This window comes from Miscanthus floridulus, chromosome 1, assembly GCF_019320115.1.
Source record: "Miscanthus floridulus cultivar M001 chromosome 1, ASM1932011v1, whole genome shotgun sequence".
Classification (NCBI taxonomy): domain Eukaryota; kingdom Viridiplantae; phylum Streptophyta; class Magnoliopsida; order Poales; family Poaceae; genus Miscanthus; species Miscanthus floridulus.
Genome location: NC_089580.1, coordinates 105,533,214 through 105,555,187, shown reverse-complemented (window position 1 = coordinate 105,555,187; position 21,974 = coordinate 105,533,214). Strand labels below are relative to the sequence as shown.

Sequence of the window (21,974 nt, the reverse complement as noted above, 5' to 3'; positions counted from 1 at the left end):
CGCCGCCCTGGCGGAGAAGAGGCAGCAGGGTGGCTGTTTCTAAGGGTTTGGAATTCGTGGAGAATTCTTATATGGATGCTTGTGTGGTGCATCTTGTGAACACTTCTATGCAATAAAGATCAAGTTTTGATAATTGATGGTGTTGGTAATCTTGTTCCTTTGCTCAGCTCTTTGATTTAGATGCCTAGCTTTCAGTTTTAGATTGATTTTGTTGGTTGCAAGTTTAGACTTGATTTAATCTATCTAAAACAGTGCTAGGGCATCAAGCGTGCGATTTGATAAGTTTCGTTGATTAATCTTTTATAGATTTTGTTTAATCACGAATTTAGGCTTGATTAATTCTCGTCACCATCAGACACAATGAGATCAATTGGAAATACAGGTTTTGGTCGACATTATTTTTAGTAGAGGCACAGTGTTCTGTCCAGAATAGAAAACGAGGCAAGTTTTGTGTTTAGGGGAAACTTTTAAAATTAGTTTTTGACTTTTGCAATTATTCAACCCCCCTCTGATTGCCTATCTAAGTGTGAATCAATCCTACACAACTACATATAAGCATACCAAGGTATAACATATGTGGGGGCTTTGCTTGGCCTCCTACCCGCTAGAGGATAACGCGAGGGTGAGGGGGGTCCCACAGGAATGAATGAGCGAGAGGTCAGAAGGAACGAAACAGAACAGAGTGACAATAAATTATGGAGTAAATGACCATCAATTCATCGTCTATTACTGTGCCACCCACCGGATATTTATAGGGCATACCGTACCCCGCTAGTTATAGGTGTCCCGCTTGAGAAATCACTTCGTGTACAATGTAATGGTTCATTACGAAATCCCATGAATTTTGTGAGATGAACCCATATCCTTTGTTATTAAGACGACTGAGAGATTGAGAAAGTGAGGTGGTGATGGATCCGGTTCACTTCACCAAGACAAACAAAATTGTGAGGTAACAAAGAAGGTAATGGACTACCCCTATCCTTGAAACCAAATCACATTAATGTTTGGATACACTTTACAAATCACAAGCAGTAGAAATATTGGAAAGAATTTCATTCTCAAATAGAAGCGGCGGAACAGGCAAAATGAGGATTTAGCTTGTTAAAGCATCTTCAAGAGTACCCAATAATGCTTCTCGATCCTTAATTTTTGGGAAAGAATGGATAAAATCCATCTCCAACAATTTCTAAACTCACCTCCTAATCTTTTAGCACTTGGGAAACCCTCCCTGCGCATAAAGATGCGCAAACTCCGGTCACGCGTATATTCTTTCCCCACGCAGTCTCCTCCGTCGCGCGCTGTGACTTTTTCCCGCGGTTCTTCTTCCTCGCGCGCACGCCGTCCTGGGGAAATATTGGGGGGCTCCATGGTACTGTGGTGATGGGCGGCTGCTGCTACCTGCATCGTGGCTGATGGAAAAGCCTGGTGCGTGACCTGCTACTGGCCGGCTGATGGCCTGCTACTACCTGACCCTGGTGCTGGGCCGGTTGCTGCAGCGAGCACGGGTGCCGGCTCGGGTAGGCTACGGATCGGCGGAGGCGTGGAGGGAAGCGCCGGCGACGACGGCCCTGTCTGTTTCGCTCAAATTTGATTTACGTCCATGCTTACGCTAATTTGTTGCAGGTGGAAAACACAGTAGTGCTGAAGAACAGGATAGTAGATCGAGTTTTGCGATCTCGTGCGAAAAAAAAACTGTCACCAACAAAAAAAAATGTGGGACTAAAATTTTAATTTTTGGAAGTGAATTATTAGAATTTTTGGAGAAGGTCTTATTTATTTCTCCCAATATTTTTTAGAGTTGGAAGATACTATGGTTTTTAGGAAGAAAATATTAGAAACTCTTGGAGATGCTCTTAGGCTGTCTATAGTGGTATGTCCATTTAAGTTCAAAGTCTTGACTTATATGTGGGTGTTTGTATTTTCCAATATTTATTTCATGATTTAATGGTGATATTCTTTCACTATGAGGCGAATTGTTTGTCGACAGCAAAGGCGCCTACGATGACTTCATCGATATTAATATTTGTTTTTGTAGTCTTTCAAATGTGACGCCTACGATGGTTTCATCAATCTCGAGATATGTTGGCTCGGTTTTTTTGAGGTCCTCGGAAGAATAGAATGTGTGTGCATATATGTATACGAGTGTCTACATGCTCATTTTCTTCAAAAGAAATACATTGGGTACAAGTAGGGATGAAAACGGACCGGATATGGACGTATATCACTGATATTACATTTGTTTTCATATTTCTGTTCTGATTCTGATTCGAATACGGATAGTGTCAGCCATGCCGGATAGGATACGATTGGATATCGACTTTATAAATATGCGATTTGAGTATTCGGATATGGATATGGTATAGGATGTTGCATATCTAGACTCGAATACGAACAGATCTAAGCTCCTTTAAACGGATTCCGTCTCGAATACGGTCGGAAAATATCCGTAGCATTTTCTTCTCTGGGTACTAAGTACAACAAAATGGGCTGTTGTTCCAAGAACGTGCATTGCGCAGTGACACTGACACGTTGAAGGGGGGAAAGTATTATGCAAAGATTTGTGCTCTTGGGACCGCCACTTTAATGTGCTGATCGATGCAAACAATGAGCACCTCCATGGTTTCCATCAACAGATAGCATCGCGTGGCTACACCAACAGTTCCATAAATTCCGAGGCGCCTCTTATCAGCTTGCAGCAGTGTGTATATGCGTGTAGAGATCGACGACGGCGCAGCCAATGGCCAAATACACCGCCGCCGCCGCCGAAGACTTCATCCTGCTGAGGTGCTTCGACGGCGACGAGTTTCACGTGCCATCTGCACTGGCGCGGCGTTCCGGGGCTGTCGCGGCCAGCATGGACACCGGAGAGCACGCGGCGACAGGGGCCGTGCCGGTGCCCTCTGGCATCACTGGCCGGGTCCTCGCCGCAGTGATCGCGTACTGGATCGGCCGCGATGCCGTCGGCACTGGGGATCTCGGCAGGTATGACGAGGAGTACGTCGCCGGGCTCAGCCACGACGCTCGCGTGGACATCATCAACGCGGCGTTCCACCTGGGCGAGCGGGGGCTCCTCGAGCTCTTTGGCCCACCAGTTGCCCCATGTGCCTGAGATGGCAAGTCGACGCAAGCTGGCTACGGATTTCCTGTAGACCTCGGTGACCGTATACTATGTAGTAATACTAGTATTTTGTAAAGTTTTTGTCAATGAAAAGTCTAATGTTCATTTGGTGGCATGTGATAGACGTAAATTGTTGTTCCTTCTCGTTGCTTATAGGTGAACTACACTACGGTGAAGAAATTGAAAGGGGCAAGAAGCAACAATGAATGACAAGTATGCATACATGATACATTTGGATATAGAGTCCAAGTGCATAGTTTCTATAGATAGTTTTTTTTTTTAGAATTTCTATAGATAGTTTTCTAGTGAAAAGATATTGTAATTTAGACTCAACCCTCCTAATGTGACAATAACTATGTTTTTGGAAACGATGACAATAACTATGTATCATTGACGATTCGACGTCAGTTAGTATTGGATAAGTAAGGCCCTTGTTGACAAGTTTTGTTGGAGCTTCTCCAGCGGCTTAATTAAAAACTCTGCCAAACATACATCCACAAAAATGGTTTGTGAAACCAAAACCAAGCAAACAACGATAAAGCCGAAGCTGTTTTGGTCTAAAATCCTAAGCCACAGAAATATAGCTTTCTTTTTACTTCATTGTTTTTAGAAAAGTCGACGCCCTGTCAAAAACGACCTAATAATTAATATATATACTGGATTCATGCCCGTGCGTTGCTACGGGACAGCTAAAACTTTTGTACTAAAAACACATGGATCGCACAATAAGATAAACAATACCGTGAAATTAAATACCGACGTTAAATTGACATTTAATTCAAAAAGCAATTTTTGTAAAATTTTTGCAAGAGATGTTTGGTACTTCCTCTATAAAAAAAATGCAATCTCAATCCATTTTTTTTCTTAAAAACTTCATTGTATAATTCAAGAATCCACCGAAAATGTGATGATTATGTACCCATAACTCAGTGGATCAAAAGAAACAATTATGAACGATTTACATTGGGAAGCTAGTACTTGGTCCGCAAACTATATAGAAAGTTACAAAGTAATCACATGAATCGTGTAAGAATTTCATAGGAATTAGTCCAATTTTACACAAAAAATCCAAGCAGTTGGGTCTACTTTGTCGATACAAAATTATTCCATCAATGCTGAATGGACTTGCAGCACCAGCTCAACTATGGGTGAGATATTTTAACTGGCACTGATTGCTGAATGGCTAACTCAAGTTTTTTTTTCTGTGCAAAATCCAGGCTCCTAGTTGAGATTCCTGATTTGGAGTGAGGGGTATACCGTATACAAATGGGGAGTCACTGATTTGGGTCCTCAAGTGATTCGGTCTGGGAATCCAAATATACAGTCCCATCATTTGATACTTGTTAACATGCAAGTTTAGTATGATAAGGAGACTTGCTCCCCCATGTAGGAATAGGCAGAATCTGCGATTCACAGAACATGAGAATTTTTTTAACAAGATTCAGTATCTTCGATAAACTGTCATGTTTAATAAGCTAAAGTTGAAGTACAAAGCAGATGCAAGCAAAATCTCTGACAAAAAGTTAAATATGAACTATAACAAACAGGTGCATATATACAAGTGAGGGACAACAAAGAAGGAAATTAACTGAAGTAAGATCGTAAAATTTAAATGCTGGTTGAACAAATTCTGAAACTCACTTGCAGAGCTCCAAAGAATCCAACTTCTTGCAAACAGAAAATCAATTTTTCCTGCCACCTCAATAAGGACTTTAGTTTCTTATGAGACTCCTTGAAATTTGCATGTGCTCTCTCTTAGCATGCATTCAGACACTTCAAAGCACATCAGAAGTTCTTGAAGGACAAAGAAAACAGAAAGGACTCATAAGCTCCCCTGAAGCTTATAGCCATCAAGCTCTTTGCTGTAAGTTGTAGTCAAGTGAGAGTGACCAAGCAACTCAAAATTAAGGGCATGATCAAATTGTAACACCCTAAATTTACAATATTTTAAAATAGGAGAGTTTGATTTATTATGCATTTTTGTGGGAATTTGAATTTAGAAAAATAATAAAATTTTATCAAATTAAAATCAAATATAAGGTATACAAACATGTATATGCATTCATGTTGCTGCATAGTATTTTTGAATTGTGTGATTTGAAATCAAATTTCAACTTGATTTGAATTTTGCATTCAAATTGGGTTTGAAAATTTGAAAAGAAATAAGAAAGGATTTTCTCTCCCATCCTTGATTTCAGCCCGCCGCAGCCCAGCTCGGCCTGCTTCCGCGCGGCCTGACCGCCTCATTCCGCACCCGCGCCCGTTCTAGTTCCCCGCTGCGGCCCAGCTTCACTCGCGGCCCAACCCAGCGCAGTCGCGCCACGCCTGCTCTCTCTCTACTTCCTCACTCAAGGGCCGCTCAGGCCGAAGCCCAACAGTGCCATCCCCTCTTCCTTTACGCTGGCAGCTTGGGCCCAGGTGCCAGGGGCGTCTTCTTCCCCTCATCATCCGAGCCGGACATCACCGGCCGCGTCCATGCTCGCCCGCTTCCCCCTCCATCTTGCGTGCGTCCAAGCCAGCGTAGCCTCTTAAATAGTCGCCGGGGTGCCGTGTGCCTCTTTTCCCGAACCCTAATTGAAGCCGCCGCGCCCTAGAGCTCCCTCGCCGCCGCCCAACCCAGCCGCCGCTGATGCCGTCCACCTTGCCATGCGCCACATCGTCTCCGTCTATCCCACTCCTTGCTAAGGTACCCGAAAAAGATCGTCGTCGTCTCCTCTAGCTTCCCGTGCTTTTGCTTCGTTCAATGGTGGTCTGTAGACCGAGTTCGCTGAGCACTGTCCATGGCGCCGCCGTGTTCCTCACCACCTGCCGGTCAGCCCTCTCTCTCTCTCTCCTTTCTGTTTGATCGTAGCCGTCCGATCTGGATCGGACGATCCCAAATAAGAGATACCCCTTCGCTGACGTTTTTACAAAAAAGGCCATTATAATTATTTGAGTCTTAACCCGTAGTCCCTGTCTTTTTTCTAAAGAGCCCTCGGGATTTTGAATAACTTAACCTGCAATCCATAGCATCTTTCCAGAGTATGTTTTCTTCTTTAGAAAGCGTAGTTTCTTCGCTTGAGATCCAGAATACGTTTCCATCTATTTATAGTTTTGCCACTGGTTTCTATAGGCCATAACTTTCACGTTTTAGCTTCGATTTGATCCGTTCAACTTGCGTTAGGTTCGTAATTCCATAATCTACGTGTTCATACTACTGTTAAGTATGTTTTCAACTTTTAAAATCGAGGTTAGCTTTAATTTATTATTTTACAAAAGGAAATCTTGTTTAATTCATAACTTATCCGTTTTAACTCCGATTTGAGTGATCTTCGCGTTTGTGTGATCGTAGCGAGATGTAGATTCGTTTCACAAACATTTCATCTTGATTTTATATTGATTGGTGTACTGTTCTAATCTATAGCTTTTGTTTTCTATGCATGATTGTATGGATGCCTGTGTGGTGCTGTTTGATCTCGAGTAGACAATGAGTTTTGTGTTGGTGATCTGGAGCAACTCTTTGAAGATCAAGACCAGCAGCGATACTTTGAATTAAGGCAAGTATAATATGAGGCTCCTTATTACCTATTCACTTTAATGCAAACTCAATTCATATGCATATGTTAATGAACTGCTTGGAGTCTACTTACCTTAGTATTGATTATCCTGTCCTTGATTTACCTATGGGTTTTGCATGTGGGTAGTATGCTCACTTTGCTCCAACTGATATTGATTAAAGAATACAATTAAAGATATATGCAATATGGTATTAAAAGATGTTTTTTAGCAACATGAAACCAAGGGGCTAGAGCATTGGGCCTTTTCTTATGGTGCTCTAGTTTCTCTCCATAAGGACTCATCTTTAAGTAACAACCCAGGACTTATAGTACAACCATGAGGACCACATGGCTCTGGTCTTAGTCCAGTACCTTGCTCTTTCTAGTTTGTAGCAGTTTATCGAAAGGGCAAGAGGGGCATACCAGGCTGGGTATGGACCTCATCCCCAGGGTGTGTACTATGCTGCGTGTATTAGTGCCACTTTTGGAGATGACTCCATAACACTTGGGAGATGGAATCCTTAGCGGCTGCTTCTTATTAGAACGACTGGAGAAAAGCTTCATAGTGTACCCTGCCTGCGCACCTTGGAAGTGTTTTGGGAGTAATTAACCCGGGCATATGGGCAACACGACTCGTGGTGAAAGTGTACAACCTCTGCAGATTGTAAAACTGGTATATCAGTCGTGCTGACGGACACGAGCGGCCTGGATCCTTACTGAATAGTTGGTTACTTGGATGGTTTGGGTTATGACTAAAATTGCTGATATATCTAAATATTCATATTCGGGAGCCTAAGCTTATAGCAACTTATGATTAATAATAAAATATGACCAACTAAAAGTGCTTATCGTAGTTCAGCCATGTCAAGCCTTTTGAGCCTGCATCCCTTTATGTTATGCTTGCTAAGCGGTAGTAGCTTACGCTTTATTTATTTCAATACTTTGGCAAAATCCCGGATGGGTACCAGATGGAGGTTCTTCAGTGGAGTTTTTCAAGTGGTGTTAGGCTTGTGATCAACTAGTTGACGATTCCTGTGGTGTTGGAGGCTTCACCAGAAGAATAGAGTTATAGTGTATACTGTAAAGTAAGACTAAATATTTTGTAACAAATATTTATGCGCTATGTAACAAAGGCATTGTCTTTGATATTACCCCTTCATTTGTAACCATATATGTGAATTGAATTCCTGGGCACACATATAGTGTGTATCTGGTTTTGTCCTTAAAACCAGGTGCTATAAAGTGGTATCAGAGCCAGGTCGACGGTAGGACGCAAGCCTAGTTAGAAAATGGTCGTTTTAAGGTTTAGAATTTGCTATAAAATCCATGGTCTATAAACCTTGCTATTTTCTCCTATACTATATTCTTGTCTTTGCTGTTCATCTCCTCCTTATTGCTATAAATTTTGTCCCTATCCTCACCCTTGCTTTGAGTTGCTTTTAGAGCTATCACTTACCACATTCTTGTGCAACATGAAGGTGAAGCTATAGAGTTTTGAGCCCTTGATACAACAAGAACGCTAGCAACATGAGTAGAGTCATTGAGTCCTAATGCTTGAATTATGAACCTGTAATGTTTGAATAGTTGTCTAGATGTTCATGCTTGATTTGGATCTTTGTAATGATTGCAATGATTTTGTGGGTTATGCTCACAATTTCATTTAGTTTACATGCTAAGGCACAAGGACCAATGATTAGATAGTTGGGTTGGTTTTTCTCGTCTCTGCGTGTGCTGTTTTCTAAGTAGTCAGTGTTCATCGGGTTATATCTCCAAAGGTAGATGCCCAAAAGTCATGAAAGTTTTATGGATGAAAGTAGACTTCTATACCTTTCATATGCCACTGGAACCATCTTCATATCTATCATGGTTTGGGAGTTATGACCTCTACAAGTTGAAGTTTCTACACTGACTGGGAGTCTGAATAGTTTCGGTTGTGCCCTGTTTTCGACTAACTTAACCTCAGAATCTGGCAAGGTGGTCTATACAAAAGTTGTAGAGAGTTTCATAAGCTTCCTAGCCAAATAAGGAATGCCTTCATAGGATTTCTAGAACTTGATATATGGATGTCTTTCTAAAATGCTACTGGTAGTTCTCATCCAGAAAATTTTAGATTGATTGTTTTGCCTTGTGAACTACTTCCGGATCATGGATTACAACCAATAATTGTGTTAAATGTTCCAAACAGATGGTTTCTACCAGGAGAAGTGCTTCATATGATTCTAGAAGGAATGCCCCTAATGCTAATCCACTGCCACAAAATCCTCCGACTATAGAGCAATCTATGATGATACAGACTCAATTGTTACAGACTTATGTTCAGAATGTACGCATCAACCCACATCAAGCACCACCAAGGGACAAGTGTGGTTAATTTATGATGGGACATCCGGCGACATTCTCTCATGCAAGCGACCTAGTAGAAGCTGATGACTAGCTTAGAGCTGTGGAGCGACAACTTAACATAGCTCACTGTAATGACCATCAAAAAGTGCCTTATGCTTCTGGTCAACTTCAAGGAGCAGCTTCAGACTGGTGGGAATTATTTTGGATTGAGAAAGATGTAGATCAGATTTGTTGGGAAGATTTCAAGACTGCTTTTGATCTTATCATGTTCCAGAAGGTTTGGTGGAGATCAAGGAGGAGGAGTTCCTCAACTTGAAACAAGGTTCCATGATAGTGTGTGAGTATTGTAACAAATTCACTCAGCTATCACGTTATGCTCTAGGAGAGGTGGTTAATAATGCGAAGAAACAAAAACGCTTCTTGAAAGGATTGAATGATGAACTTAAACTGCAGTTGATGACTGTTGAGTATCCTGACTTTCAAACTTTGGTGAATAGAGCCATTCTGATTGAGAACAAGCATCGGGAAATGGAAGAGAAGAAAAGGAGAATTCAAAGCCAATCTATAGGTAGCAACACACTCCCCCGCTACACTCCCCGGCAAGAATTTCAATAGAGATACTAGGAACCAACTAGTCAGTGGGATTTTGTTCCTCCTCAATAACTCCCTCAACACCAGCAAGAGCAACAGTATGTGAACCAGAGTCCACCCTAAGAACCACTCATCAACTCCCCAATGAAGGATAATGTGCCCAACACCCCCTCTTCATGCAAGAAGTGCTACCGCTGTGGTGAACCCAGTCATTATGCGAGTCAGTGTCCAAAGAAGCCGAACAAGCAATAGTCCCGCAACGGAAACCATAAACAACGGACTCATGTGCAAGATAGAGTCAATTATGTGAAGATAGAATCTACACAAGAAGCCCGAGATGTTGTGTTTGGCATGTGTCTAGTCAACTCTAGCCCTGCATCAGTTTTGTTTGATTCAGGAGCTTCACATTCCTTCATTGCACATCATTTTGTTAAGGAGTACAATATACCAAAGTGTCCTATGAAGAAACAGATGTTAGTTGACTCCCCTTGTGGGGATATACAAGCCACTCTAATGTGACCAAGTGTAAGAGTTGAAATAAGGGGTAGAGTTTTTGGCAAATCCGATTGTGTTGAAGTCTTTAAGCATAGATGTAATTCTCGAAATGGATTGGTTAAATCCACGAAAGGCTATTAAAAGATGCTTTTTAGCAACATAGAACCAAGGGGGCTAGAGCATTGGGCCTTTTCTTATGGTGCTCTAGTTTCTCTCCATAAGGACTCATCTTTAAGTGACAACCCAGGACTTATAGTACAACCATGAGGACCACATAGCTCTGGTCTTAGTCTAGTACCTTACTCTTTCTAGTTTGTACCAGTTTACCAAAAGGGCAAGAGGGGCATACCAGGCTGGGTATGGATCTCATCCCTAGGGTGTGTACTATGTTGCGTGTATTAGTGCCACTTTTGGAGATGACTCCATAACACTTGGGAGATGGAATCGTTAGTGGCTGCTCCTTATTAGAACGACTAGGGAAAAGCTTTGTAGTGTACCCTGCTTGCACACCTTGGAAGTGTTTTGGGAGTAATTAACCCAAGCATATGGGCAACATGACTCGTGGTGAAAGTGTGCAACCTCTGCAGAGTGTAAAACTGGTATATCAGCCGTGCACACGGACACGAGCGGCCTAGATCCTTACTGAATAGTTGGTTACTTGGATGGTTTGGGTTATGACTAAAATTACTAATATCTCTAAATATTCATATTTGGGAGCCTAAGCATAACTTAGCAACTTATGGTTAATAATAAAATATGACCAACTAAAAGTGCTTATCGTAGTTTAGCCGTGTCAAGCCTTTTGAGCCTGCATCCTTTCATATTATGCTTGCTAAGCGGTAGTAGCTTACGCTTGTTTTATTTCAATACTTTGGCAAAATCCCGGATGGGTACCAGATGGAGGTTCTTCAGTAGAGTTTTCCAAGTGATGTTAGGCTTGTGATCAACCAGTTGATGATTCCTATGGTGTTGGAGGCTTCACCAGAAGAATAGAGTTATAGTATATACTGTAAAGTAAGACTATGTCTTTTGTAACAAATATTTATGCGCTATGTAATAAAGGCATTGTCTTTGATATTACCCCTTCATTTATAACCATGTGTGTGAATTGAATTCCTGGACACACATATGGTGTGTATCTAGTTTTGTCCTTAAAACTAGATGCTACACAAATCCACGACCACAAGGGGCGATAGCAGTTGCAGGTTCAAGACAAATGGATCGTTCCGTTCAGCACCACTGTGATGTAATGGCAGATGTGGTTGAAGGACAGAAGGAGAACATTTGTGCCTGCCAAACCCTTTTGCCATGTGTTTGTCGTCGTTAGGTGGTCCTACTCGGTCATAGGCCTATGCGCTGTAGGCATCACCTCTGCGTTGTCATGGAAAATGAGGACACCGACATTTAAGGTGAATGATAATCAGTCAATCTAAGATAAAATATAGAAGTCAACATCATGAAAATAATAATATGCGTCAAGATGAAGAAACATTATATGCATATTTGAAAATGACTGCAGTAGAGGGAATGCGTGCCATATGGCTGAAGCCATTGCAGAGCCAAGCAATATGAATTTTATTAGAGAAAATGGAAGCATTCCTCGGTTCCCATCTTACTTGAGATCTGTATCGCATCCACGCCAAGCGAGAGAGAAGGGAAGCTGGGAAGGAGGTTGGGAGGGAGAGATAGGCATTACCTTGGAGAAGCATGGGAAATTGTATCAGCTGGCACTGGCAGGGCGTCTTCATGACGCGTTATCAGCAAGTAGAACACCAGATTGATGCAATCATGATTCATGAAAGAGGATGATGAGTCCTAGCTTAATAAAACAAGGCACAAACTATGTTTACCACATTGTGATTGCCAAAAAAAAACAGAAAAAGGTCTTGCATGATGTATCAAAATAATGCAAAAGAAAGATAACAAAGAAATTTCACCTCTAATTCCAGGCTTCCAGTTAAACAAAAGCTAGTATTGTTGTATAACACTTATGAATACCATGATAGACCACATTAAGCCCTTCCCTGCTGTCTATCATATAGCCATACATGTTGCTTCTCGCTATCTCTCATATCAAATATCATGAGCTCACGAAAACATAAAAGCAAATATTTAGTGACCTAACTGATAGATTATCGCATGATACTGCTACCATCAGTATGTCTAAACCAGAATATCAATTTGCATGCTAACAAACATCCAACATTTAGGATAAAACAATTATGTACCATCAGATTTATAAAGAAAAAGCCTTACATCAAATTTACCAGTATAGTATTTTTAAATTACCAAGGTCAGCACAGAATAGATATAGAGAATAAGCCAAGTGGATATATATTTTCCATATGCTAAAATATTTTCTCTTTGATAAATAAACAATGATATGGGGTGCAATGGTGCATCAACATTCAAAACTAATATGGAGACCAAAATCAATAGATCGATGAGTGTGAAAGTGACAACGAGGAGACCTGACCCTTGTGCTCCATGTTCATGGTTCGGTAAAATCCCTTGCGAAGAGAACACGCATCTTGCATCACTGTGACGCCGCCCTCTAATCAAGCTATCCATAAGATTCCTAGAATCAATCTGCCCATCAGCACAAAGGCATATATGCTATAATAAGTCAACATCATCATCATTCTAATACTAACTGAAATTCCATCTCATGAAAACTTAGTAAAGTGGGGACCCTATTCAAAATCGCTGACTCCCTAATTTAACTATTTTTTTATGCAGCTTAATTGAAGAATTGCAACATATATCAGCCAGATGTACCAATCAAAACTTCAAGCTAAGTAGAACCATAAAGACCATAGGTAATACTATGTCAAAAGGTGGAAACGCAAATGATCAGACTCTGGTTAAAATAATTTGGCTGAATTTGTATTTTGCGGTAAACTTATTTTTCAGATGTTTGATCGGTATGATATCAAGGAGAGAGCTTTTACTTATGAAAGTGAAGGTAAAAATGTCAATCATGAGTCTTTACATTGATGCTGAACCTAGTTTTTCACTGATCTCTATGAACATGGCACCATGTTGTGTCTTGGCTTCTCCTTCGGCAGCGAACACTTTCATGATGAAATCCAGGTAACAAAAATCAAGCTCCTTGGCTACTATCTTGTTAACTAAACTAAGTTTTAGAACTAGATACAAATTCAAATGATCGCTATCAGCACATGTAAGTTATATTTTTTGGAAACATCATATACAAAATAGAAGTATGCAACAGAACAGAGCATGAGGAGCAACATTTTCACTGTCTCCAGAGCAGTTTTGCTTCTAGTTCATATGTGATGTGCAATGTGTTATCGTAGACATACATGACACATTAGGTAGTGCTAATTTTTCTTCCAAAAAAAAGTAACGGCTTGTAATGCAGTAGGTTTTCTCAACTTTTTGTATAGTTTTTGCCTCTTTTTATACATAAAAAACACGATATTAGTGGAAACCCTTGCTGTATATAGCATTCTAGCTGCAGCCCATGATTTTGGAGATTGTGACTAATAAGTAATAACAAGTAAATTGGTACAACATTCAGCCGACTCCATTCTAAAGCAATCAAGCCTTGCTCCTGTACTAACCTAATTTGAAAAAAAAAATCATAAAATCGTTTGAGGAACCATAATTCATTAAAAAGGTGTAAGATCTGATTAAAACACCTTTTAGAATACAAAGTTAAGGAAAAATAATCAAGTAATCAACTGAATCATTGCTAGAGGGAAAAGCTCGTGCCATGGGACATACATTCCATGCTAGAATCACTTGAAGGATGTTGGGTGCTTGTGCTCTCACCTAGGTCACACCTCTTCACCGTCAGGAGCAATGAAACATTAGCATCTGACACCACCAAATTGTCTGCCCAGAAATGTTACACATTTTCAGAATATGTACTATAAATTGCATTATATATAAAGGTGTTCCATATATCAACAACTCAACTGCATCACCCCCAAACCATTTTTCGTAAAGCATATTGTAAGAAACAAATTCTGCTGAGAGAACAAAGGAAGCATAGCAGCTTGACCTGCCGTTTTGCACTTAAGAACAAAAATCTACTATGAAACACTCCTGTAACAACAAGCAGGAATCGTCCCCATCTATGTGTTTGAGTGCTCAGTTTCGCATAGCAGGAAGGGAAGAGAAGGGACTGGCACACCTGTTGGTGCTCCTCGTAGGACGGGAGGAGATGGAAGTGCGGCAGGAGCCTAGTATTTGGCAGCATAGCAGGACCGATGAAGACACGAGCCGAATCAGGGGAAGGGATGCGTGGGCGCTCCGACGGCTTCCGCTGCCGTGGGTCTTCATCGCAGGTGAAGGGACCCGATGAAGTTCTGGCAACGCGGATATGGGCGAGCCAGATACGGGTGGAGGGTAGAGCGCGCTCCCTGCCGGCTTCCGCTACCGCCTGCCCAGCCTCCACCATCACGAGCAACTTGGGCACCTAGCAAACGCAAGATGGTGGTGGGGCTCGACATTGGCGCTGGGGCCCACTGGGACGCTGCGCCGCCGAGACGTCGCGCGGCCTCCGGCGTTGGGATGCCGCTTTGGCTCCGCTACCGGGAAGGTGGCCTCGGGGCGTGCGCGGACAGCTGTGGGCGGGTCGTGCGTAGGGCGGTCGCGGGCGGCAGTGGCACGCTCGTAGATGCTGGTGAGGGTGACGATGGGGGCACGCTCCCAGTTTCTTTCCTTCCTTTTGGCAAGTTAGGGGCGCGAGGGGTTCGGGTCTGCGGGATCACAGGAGGCAGACAAGCAAGGTTTCTTTCCTTTTTTCAAGCGAGGGGCGTAGACATGAGGGAGGTGGAGGATCACCGGAGGCAGGACGACGGAACCTTGTTGGAATGTCGCACAAAAAGTATCCATGCTTTGTTCTTTTTAGTTGTAGGAGACATATATAAGACTAAGTTGCAACCGTTTGTTTATCGATGAGTATGCCTTTGGTCATCCTAAGGCTTTCCACGGCCCTGCTCTAAGTTAACAAGTTGAACTTGTTTTTAAAATTGACTTAATTATTTTGGAAAACTAAAACAATTTCCGGAACTTGTTTATCGGGGAAGAAGAAATTTCCTTACATTTATTGATGGCCACCAAAAAAAAGGTGAGAGATATTAGGGAACTACTAGAGCAAGAAAAAAAGCATGGTTCACCCTTAATTTGGTAGTTTTGGAGCATCTCCAAGAGTCTCATCATTTGAAAGTCATTTGAGTAAAAATCACTTTATATTGTCCATCAGTTTTTCTATATCTTGTGCGGAATCTAGAAAGTCATCCTCGCGCTCTATCTTGGGCTAACAAGAAATTTGAAATGGAGGATGTATATATTTAGAGATCCAATTAAAGAGGTTTTTGGAGGATATTTTTTTCACCAAAATCTTTATTCATATATCATATAAATTAGAAAAGATATAAAGAGTCCTTTGGAGTTGCGCTTACCAAGATAGATAGAGGTATTAAGGGACCATTGGAGATGCTCTCAGTATGGAGAGGCTTCTCCTATCTGTTTAGGACATGTTTGGAATATGAGAAAAAATTTCATGTTCATGCGTTCTTTCTATAAAATTGAACTAAATAATGTGAAATTTGTATATTAGTTTTGTGAAATTACTGCATTACGAACAAGCCCTTAAATGCGTTCTAGTTCATGGGTGGCAATATTAAGTACGAATAATTCTACTCTGCGTAATTTACTTTAAGATAAAATAATCTGCAATTAAATTTGCATGGACACATTTGCAAGGAAATATTTAGGGGGCACGATAACAGCGGGCAGCATAGATTACAATACTTAAATCAAAACTTGTACTCCTTGGAAAATACACTACGATCGACAAGACAAAAATACAAACGGGAAAGTGGTCCACATGGTTGAAACGGCATGATCTGGAGAACGGGATCTTGATCCGACGGTGGGAGCTTTGCTCGGTCATGCCCGGAACCTGAAGAGGTCGAAGAGCGCGGCGTCGCCCAGGTGGTGCGCGGCGTGAATGAGGTCCACCAGTGCGTCGTGCTGCAGCCCCGCCATGAACGCGGCGTCGAACGCCGCCCCAGCCATGTCCGCTCCCTGCGTCGCCGCGGCGCGACCCTCCCAGTACGCGGCCACCTTGGCGACCACGGGCCCGTACACGTAGCCCGGCACGTCGACCACGCGGTCCGCGGCCGCCGCCGTGGCGACCAGCCCCGACCGCTGCCGTGCAAGCGCCGTCGGCACGGCGACCTTCACGCCGTCAAAGCATCGAAGCACCACGACGCCCTCTTCAGCCCCTTGCGCCGCATGTTGAGACGTCGCCGCCATGTTTCTCTCCGCCGTTTAGTTTGCAGCAAGTTCTTCTTCCTTTCTTGCGAGGCACGAGAAGGCGGCGGCGGGCACGCACATTTATGCAGAGGACGGGTTCGAGTCCGACGCGCGCGGCGCTTGTCGTGTCCGGGTCGGAGCTGGAAAGTGTTGGTGCGTTACTGCGCTCTGTTGCGTCTTTGCGTGCACGGGGTGGATGCGTGCGCGCACGCACACGGCTGATCGGCCTCGCAAACGGACGGCTCGGGGCGGGCGTTTTTTGGACGAGGCCATGCGGGAATCGTTACGGAATCGGGGTGGGCCGGCCGTGGGCTCAAGCAGGTTTTTGCGTTTCTGCGATTGTTTTTTCCATCCAAGGTTGTTTCAAAAGTTTAAATTTTAAAATTTGAAAACTTCAAATAAAATTTTAGGATCGTAAATGATTTTCAATAAAAAAGTCATCAACTACAAAGTTGAAGATCTCATTAAGATGTGTAACTTTGCTTTTAGTCTTTTTCCATCCGAGGTCATTTGAAAATTTTGATTTTAAATTGTGATAACTTCAAGTAGAACTTTATGACCGTAAATGATTTCAAATGAAAGGTGATTATCTACGAAGTTGTAGATCTCACCAAGATGTTCAACTTTGCTTTTGGTCATTTCTGCATCCCAGTTCGTTTGAGACAAAATTTCTTGCTTTAAGATGGTTTCAATTTCAACTAGTTGCAGTTGATATTGTAACGAATATTTGAGGCTTCAAACGATTCAATCTAAAAAATTTCAACTACAAATTTGCAAATTTGTAGTTTTAACTTTGGTTTTGGTTGTTTGTCCATCTGACTTCATTTGGACAATTCAAAAAAATTGAATTTCAAAATATGAGAATTTCACATGGAATTTTTGGACTATAAACGATTTCAAATGAAAACGTGTTCAACTATAAAGGTGTATCTCATCTAGATCTACAACTTTAATATAAATTTCATCTTCATCAGATTTGATTTTTCAGAAATGAATCTAGAAAATATGAGCAACTATGCTAAGTTAATAACTTGCTTAGACGGAAATTTCCACCCTAGGAAAGAAGGAACTAAGCCATTGAATTATGCTCACTTCGCTAATGACAAGTAACAACATACGAGGGCGATCTTGTATAATCTCTCTCACTCTCAAAATATAAGAGTAACGAGAATTGACAGCACAAAATCCACGTAATAGTCTGAAGCCAAATTTAAGTTGCTATGGAGTAATGGAGTACAATCAGCCGTTATACATATATAATAACTATCGGGTCCAATTAGGCAAACATCCCCTCTTACACAATATTTGATACAAGCGAATAATTAAAAGAAGAAAAGAAAACATTCTTAGCCATGACCCATTGAAACACCAAACATGACCCACCCCACCCAAACAAAACGGCCAACCAATTACAGCAGCAGCAGACCAGCAGTAGCATCAGATACCCGTGCCCATGGCGCCAAGCACAGCGGATACGCAAAGAGCGACGCCTATGGCGGTGATATGGGCCCCATGGCCCTCCTTCCAGGCCCCGCTGTCATAGGGACTGTTGTCCACTAACGGCTGGGCACCGAACCCGGCCGCGGCGTCGTGCTCTCCCTGCCCGAGCCCGAGCCCAGGCCCAGCCACCCCTGCGGCGCCACCGAAGGCCGCTGCTCCGCTGCCGACATCGGCCGCCTGGGGCAGCTCGGCCGAGTGGCCGTTGCCGTCCGGTTCCTGGCCGAAGGGCAGGTTGCTGCTGTGTGCGCCGAGCGGCTCGGCGAAGGGCGGGAGCGCGGCGGCGAGCCCCGGCGACCCCGGCGCGCCGCAGTGCTGCGCGTGGCGCGGCTCGTCGCTGGCGCGCCACGCGAGCTCGCCGTCCTTGTCGCGGATGCGCATGTCGCCGTCGTCCACGAGCTCGAGCGTCTCGAGGAAGTTGGTGCCGTCGGTGTTGGTCTCGCCGTGCCACACCTCCTCGCCGCCGTCGAACACCTCCAGCCCATGCCACGAGAAGAGCAGCGCGCACGTGTTGACGGTGCTGATGGGACGGCACTCCGACTCCCACACGCTCGTTCCGCCGCCGGCGGCGGCACCGACCTCCCCCTCGCCCTCCACGGTGCCGCCATATGCGCCGGCGGCGGCCGTCGTGGTGTCGATGATCTCAACGTAGCAGAAGTCGGCGCCGAGGCCGCCGGCGCCCGGCACGGTGTGCGTGCGCAGGAAGTAGGCCGCGTATTTGCCGGACGGCGACGTGAGGAAGACCACGGGCGGGCCCCCGCCCGGCGGGATGCTTGCCAGGATTTGTTGCTTAGTTACGCGCTCGATTGTCCCCAGAGGCGACGTCGCTGCCGCCAGGGAGCAAGAGAGGAGGATGAGGAGCGTGGCGATGCAAGGGAGGAGCTCCATGATGACCAGGTTGCTAGCTTGTTAACCTGCTTCTGTTGTGCGCGTTTCTTGCTGACTGGGTTGTGTTGTGTATAGCTGCGTACATGCATGCATATATATATATATATATATATATATATAGGTATAGTCTCCGATCGGAGAATGGAGACGGTGGAGTTGGAGAGTGCAGAATGATTGATTATTAGGATTTGATTCAAGGTCAAAGATGGATACATGGGGAGTGGTTGGAATTGGATCACGGAGGCGGACACGGAGTACCTGCTCCATCGATCTTATATATATCCAAAATACAACATCGATAGGGGATTGGGTGAGACAAAACCTGGGTACTCTTGGTGTAGCGGCAGCTTGGTTGGTCCTCGTCATGGAGATTTCAGTCTGTCTAGGTACTCCTTGTGCACGCATATATGTTACTCCTACTTTTGTGTTGATTTTGCTTAAAAATAGTAGGTTTTGTGCTGGTCCTCTGGAAGTGGAAGGGCTATCTGCCTACCACTTCTACTTTCTTCCTTCTATATACTATTTATTTTTTAATATGGCCTTTGTGGCGATGCTCTTAGCACGTTTTAGCCTCAATCAGTGCGTACCCCAATGGTTTATTAGCAGCTCGCCTTCGCTCTGCACATAACTACTGTAGCTCGATTCCTACAAAACAAGATATCACGTACGTTTAGGCGTGTGAGTTTCAAATTAGACATCTAGACTCACCCACTTCATTCCACACAGGGGTGGCCCTAGGGGTATTCTTAGGCAGAGAAAAATTTATCGGCCAAAATCTCCTGATATTTCCGATATATCTTTTTTATCCGTAGGTGCCGATAAGAAAATATCTATCTTTTTTATACAAATTTTGTTTAAATTTATTTAAATTTACTTAAATTCAAATTAAATTTTATTTAAATTTGGTTCGATATTTCTGATATATCATATTTATCCTCTTTATCTGTGACCTCCGATAAATTTTAATTTCCGAAAATGAAAACCTTGTTCTTAGGTATTCTTTGGAATACCCATGTTTTCAAATTAGAGGATGTTGAATGGACCTGGGTGACCAAGTTTGAGGGGGCGGTTAGAGAGCGCCGGCGGCAGCAGAGGCGAAACAGGGGAACCTCGACTCCGGTGATCGTCGACGGCCATTAAGGGGTGTTTCTCGCCAGAAAAAGTGGGAGAATCGCCTCGGACATCGCCGCCGCATCGTCTCACCGCGTTGTTTCCTCGGTTCCTTCCCTTTTCGTCGAGTTTTGGGGGAAGTTGGGAGGTTGGGAGAGATGCATTTTTCAGGATTTCGTGGTTCGCTTTGCATTGTTTTCGGCGGTTTTTGGTCTCTCTCCCGCATTGGTGTTGGGTTGTTGGACTTTCGTGATCATTTTGGAGGATGAATCGAAATTGCCGTCTGACCATGGCGGTGCCTAAGGGGGTTCAGAGTTGGGGAGTCCCGCGGAATCATTCTGAGAGACCAAAGGGTTAGAGGGACTATTCACCTAGTCCAAACTGGAGTGATCCTGGCAATTGGCAAAAAGGAAGAAGACTATCCCAATGAGTCAGATTTGGGAGTACTGGTGAGCTAGACCAGTCGGGTTTGGATAGTGGAGGAGGTTTCAGGATAGAAAATGAGTCAGAGGGCAAGAATGATTGTATGTTTCAGGAATTGGAGAGATCGGCCATGGCGCTTGAGGCAGCGCTGAACAATATCCCCGGGACAGAGGAGATTCCAAGGAAGGCGATGACTTCTCGGGCTTACCAGGCTGACCCAGTGAAGACGGCCCATAAAGGCCCAACTCAGTTTGGATGAGGATCTCTTTTCTCACTTGTATCAGAGACCGACCAGCCATCGCTGGGTCTAGGCGACGCGCTCTAGGGTTCTGGAGGCATCTGAAATTGGATTTCTAGCATCAAGGGGAGAGGTGAGAAGATTTGGAGATCAAGCTATACACATCAAAGTTGTTAGGGCCAAGACTACAGACTGTAGATCCTTCGCTGAAGTAGTGAAGGAAGAGAAGATGGACAACCGTGGAGGCGCCCGTGGAGGCTACTAGGGAGGACGAGGCGATGGAGGTTTCTAGGGCGGTCGTGGTGAGGGCGCTGGGATTACAACAGAGAGGACAGATTTCTGGATCATCCCCGCGACCCTCGCCTAGGTGACTGCTATGCTCCCGATTCTCATCGTTGTGACAATAGGGGGGTGGAGGATACAGAGAGGGAAATTGGGAGCACGAGAGAGATGGATATGGAGGGATGACAATATGGGTGCTAAGTGTCGATCTTAAGATGATGGGGGTAATAGATATGAGGAAGAGGACCTGCGCTACAAATTGATGAGAGATAAGAATTACAGAGGGTGCTCTGGTAGGGATGATAGTGGAGGAGCTATGTCAGGAGTTTGTTTCAGATGCAACAAAACTGGGCACCTCAGTTATAACTGTCCTAATCCACCCATCTGTTATAACTGCAAAGACTCAGGGCACATGGCTACCAACTGTCCAAGGATGAAAGAGAACAAAGGAGTGAAACTTTGTGGTTTTGGTATGCCAGGTCAGCTGTTCTACAACAACCATGTCCCTTTGGAGGAGGAAGAGATAGCTAACAGTCCTATCACTACTGTTATGACCATCATTCAAGGGAAGAGCTCTGTGAGTAAAGTGACCACTGAATTACAATATTTGATCAACTCCTCATGGGATTGGCAGGTGAAGAAGATGTATAGTAATGAGTACATGTTTGTAGTCCCTTCTACTAAAGATCTTGAGTTTCTCACTCGGCTGAAGGAGTTCAAATGCAAAATCTCAGACACGGTGGTTTCAGTGGAGAAATCTGACCTGATGATTGGATGTTGTGACATGCTATCCACTGTTTGGGTCAAGTTGATGGGTGTACCTCACTAGGCTAGGAAAGAATGAGCTATAGAAGAAGTGGCTTATCTGGTGGGGAACTTTGAGGAAGTGGACAAGTCTTCTCTGCCTGGACTTGGCCCTATAAGGGTTAAGGTGTCCTGTAAAGATCCAAAAGAAATTAAGGGATCATCCAAGGTGTTCTTTAACAGGAGAGGTTTCATGGTGTCTTGGTTGGTGGAGAGTGAAAAGAATCAAGGTAGCAAAGCTCCCCAGAAAGGAACCAATAACAGGAGAGATGATAAAGAGGAAGAAGAGGAAGAAAAAGAAGAGGAGGAATCTGATCACGACACACCTTTTCTGGAAGACAACAAGCAAGGATCA

The 21,974-nt window shown here is 43.7% G+C and overlaps 3 protein-coding genes across 3 annotated transcripts; 1 reads left to right on the top strand and 2 right to left on the bottom strand.

Annotated features, from left to right (window-relative positions):
* The first annotated feature begins 2,737 nt into the window (after window positions 1-2,737).
* Window positions 2,738-3,109, top strand: LOC136460984 (uncharacterized). The gene has a single exon (XM_066460482.1). The coding sequence runs from the start codon at window positions 2,738-2,740 to the stop codon at window positions 3,107-3,109; it is 372 nt and encodes a 123-aa protein (XP_066316579.1).
* Window positions 3,110-15,877: 12,768 nt separating this feature from the next.
* LOC136490568 (uncharacterized) lies at window positions 15,878-16,378 on the bottom strand. Its single transcript, XM_066486778.1, has one exon. The coding sequence runs from the start codon at window positions 16,375-16,377 to the stop codon at window positions 16,009-16,011; it is 369 nt and encodes a 122-aa protein (XP_066342875.1). The 5' UTR covers window position 16,378; the 3' UTR covers window positions 15,878-16,008.
* Window positions 16,379-17,632: 1,254 nt separating this feature from the next.
* Window positions 17,633-18,800, bottom strand: LOC136490550 (uncharacterized). Its single transcript, XM_066486777.1, has one exon. The coding sequence runs from the start codon at window positions 18,760-18,762 to the stop codon at window positions 17,815-17,817; it is 948 nt and encodes a 315-aa protein (XP_066342874.1). The 5' UTR covers window positions 18,763-18,800; the 3' UTR covers window positions 17,633-17,814.
* Window positions 18,801-21,974: the final 3,174 nt, after the last annotated feature.